Source organism: Lichenostomus cassidix, unplaced genomic scaffold, assembly GCF_008360975.1.
Source record: "Lichenostomus cassidix isolate B80296 unplaced genomic scaffold, HeHo_3.0 HiC_scaffold_46, whole genome shotgun sequence".
NCBI classification, from domain to species: domain Eukaryota; kingdom Metazoa; phylum Chordata; class Aves; order Passeriformes; family Meliphagidae; genus Lichenostomus; species Lichenostomus cassidix.
Window position 1 is genome coordinate 3,599,357 of NW_028147597.1, and position 2,021 is coordinate 3,601,377.

Genomic DNA, 2,021 nt, shown 5'->3' on the forward strand with positions numbered 1-2,021 from the left:
TGCAGAGCAGAGCTGACTCCTCGGTGTCCATGGGCAGAGCCACTGCTTGTCACAGCAATAGGGCCAGATCCCAGCAGAGCTCCAGGCATGGGGCTCGAGGAAGAGCTCTATGAAAAAAGGAATTGGGTGGCACAGTGCAGCAGAGCTGGGAGAATGGGCCTGTACTTTCCTCAGGATAGTCTTCTCTGACTTGTCACTCTCCTTTCCTCCATGAACAGGTCCACATTTCCAAAAACTCAAAATGTCCAACAGCAGCTCCATCAGCCACTTCCTCCTCCTGCCATTCGCAGACACACCGCAGCTGCAGCTCCTGCACTTCTGCCTCTTCCTGGGCATCTCCCTGGCTGCCCTCCTGGCCAACAGCCTCATCATCAGCGCCGTAGCCTGGAACCACCGCCTGCACACCCCCATGTTCTTCTTCCTGCTCAACCTGGCCCTAGCTGACCTGGGCTCCATCTGCACCACTGTCCCCAAAGCCATGCACAATTCCCTCTGGGACACCAGGGACATCTCCTACTCAGGATGTGCTGCACAGCTCTTTTTCTTTCTTTTCTTCATTTCAGCAGAGGTTTCTCTCCTCACCATCATGAGCTATGACCGCTATGTGTCCATCTGCAAACCCCTGCACTATGGGACCCTCCTGGGCAGCAGAGCTTGTGCCCACATGGCAGCAGCTGCCTGGGCCAGTGCCTTTCTCTATGCTCTGCTGCACACAGCCAGTACATTTTCCCTGCCCCTGTGCCATGGCAATGTCCTGGGCCAGTTCTTCTGTGAAATCCCACAGATCCTCAAGCTCTCCTGCTCCAAATCCTACCTCAGGGAAATTGGGCTGCTTGCTGTTAGTGCCTGTTTAGGGCTTGGCTGTTTTGTTTTCATAGTTTTCTCGTATGTGCAGATCTTCAGGGCTGTGCTGAGGATCCCCTCTGAGCAGGGACGGCACAAAGCCTTTTCCACATGCCTCCCTCACCTGGCTGTGGTCTCCCTGTTTTTCAGCACTGGGATTTTTGCCTACCTGAAGCCTTCCTCCATCTCCTCCCCATCCCTGAATCTGGCAGTTTCAGTTCTATACTCAGTGGTGCCTCCAGTACTGAACCCTCTCATCTACAGCCTAAGGAACCAGGAGCTCAAGGCTGCAGTGTGGAGACTGATGACTGGACGATTTCAGAAACATTAAGCTGGTTGCCAATATCCACAAATCACTTGTTATATGAGTAATATTTGTAAGTTCTTGTTGGTTTTTTTGTGGGGGTGCTTTTCTTTTATTTTAGTTTTTTAACATCCACAAATAAAGTTAATTGTGCTATTTCTTTTTTTCTTTTTCCCCACATTTCTTGTGGTCACAGTCTCTGTCAATGAGGAGTTGTGCTCTCGGTGGCTTTAAACAAACGAAAGGATCTCCCAGCCAAGTTTTCACCAGAGATCCCCCTTTGTTCCCTTCTGTGGAGCTGCAGCAGCAATGTCTGTGTGCAGAGCTGGGGCAGATCAGGGGTGGCACAGCAGCTGTGCCAAGGAGCAGCAGCACTTGGTGTTGCCAGTGCTGCTCCCGTGCCACTGCCCCGCTGCCCTGCTGCCCCTTGTGTTGCTGTAGGGCCTGAGTGCTCTCGGGGTCGCTGCCAGTGCTGGGGGTGGCAGTGCCAGGGCTGCAGCAGGGACAGGCCATGGGCACTGCTGGGGCACAGCTGATGCCTCAGGGCAGGGCCTGGGGGCTCGAGGCTCCTTGCCCAGGCTCTCTCCAGAACATGCCCAGGCCAATGCTGAGCAGAGAAAACCCCCGTGAGCAGCTGCAGGGTGGCCGTGGGCAGGCTGGGGGCAAACAGCATGGCTGGGGCTCTGCAAGGTCCCTGGGGGAGCCGGGAAGGAGCAGCAGAGCAGGGGCTGATCCATCCCCACTGCGCTGGACAGCCCAGGGCAGCGTCCCAGAGCGTCCTCATGGAGCTGCCAACAACATCCCCCCTTGGCAGCCCTGGCCTCTCCCCCAGCTCCCAGAGCTGCTTGATCCTCCCAGGCAGAGACACGGCAGC

At 55.6% G+C, this 2,021-nt stretch overlaps 1 protein-coding gene across 1 annotated transcript; it reads left to right on the forward strand.

Moving 5' to 3' along the window:
* The first annotated feature begins 241 nt into the window (after positions 1-241).
* Positions 242-1,213, forward strand: LOC146422000 (olfactory receptor 14I1-like). The gene has a single exon (XM_085046828.1). It carries the CDS (start codon positions 242-244, stop codon positions 1,172-1,174), a length of 933 nt encoding a protein of 310 aa, XP_084902954.1. The 3' UTR covers positions 1,175-1,213.
* Positions 1,214-2,021: the final 808 nt, after the last annotated feature.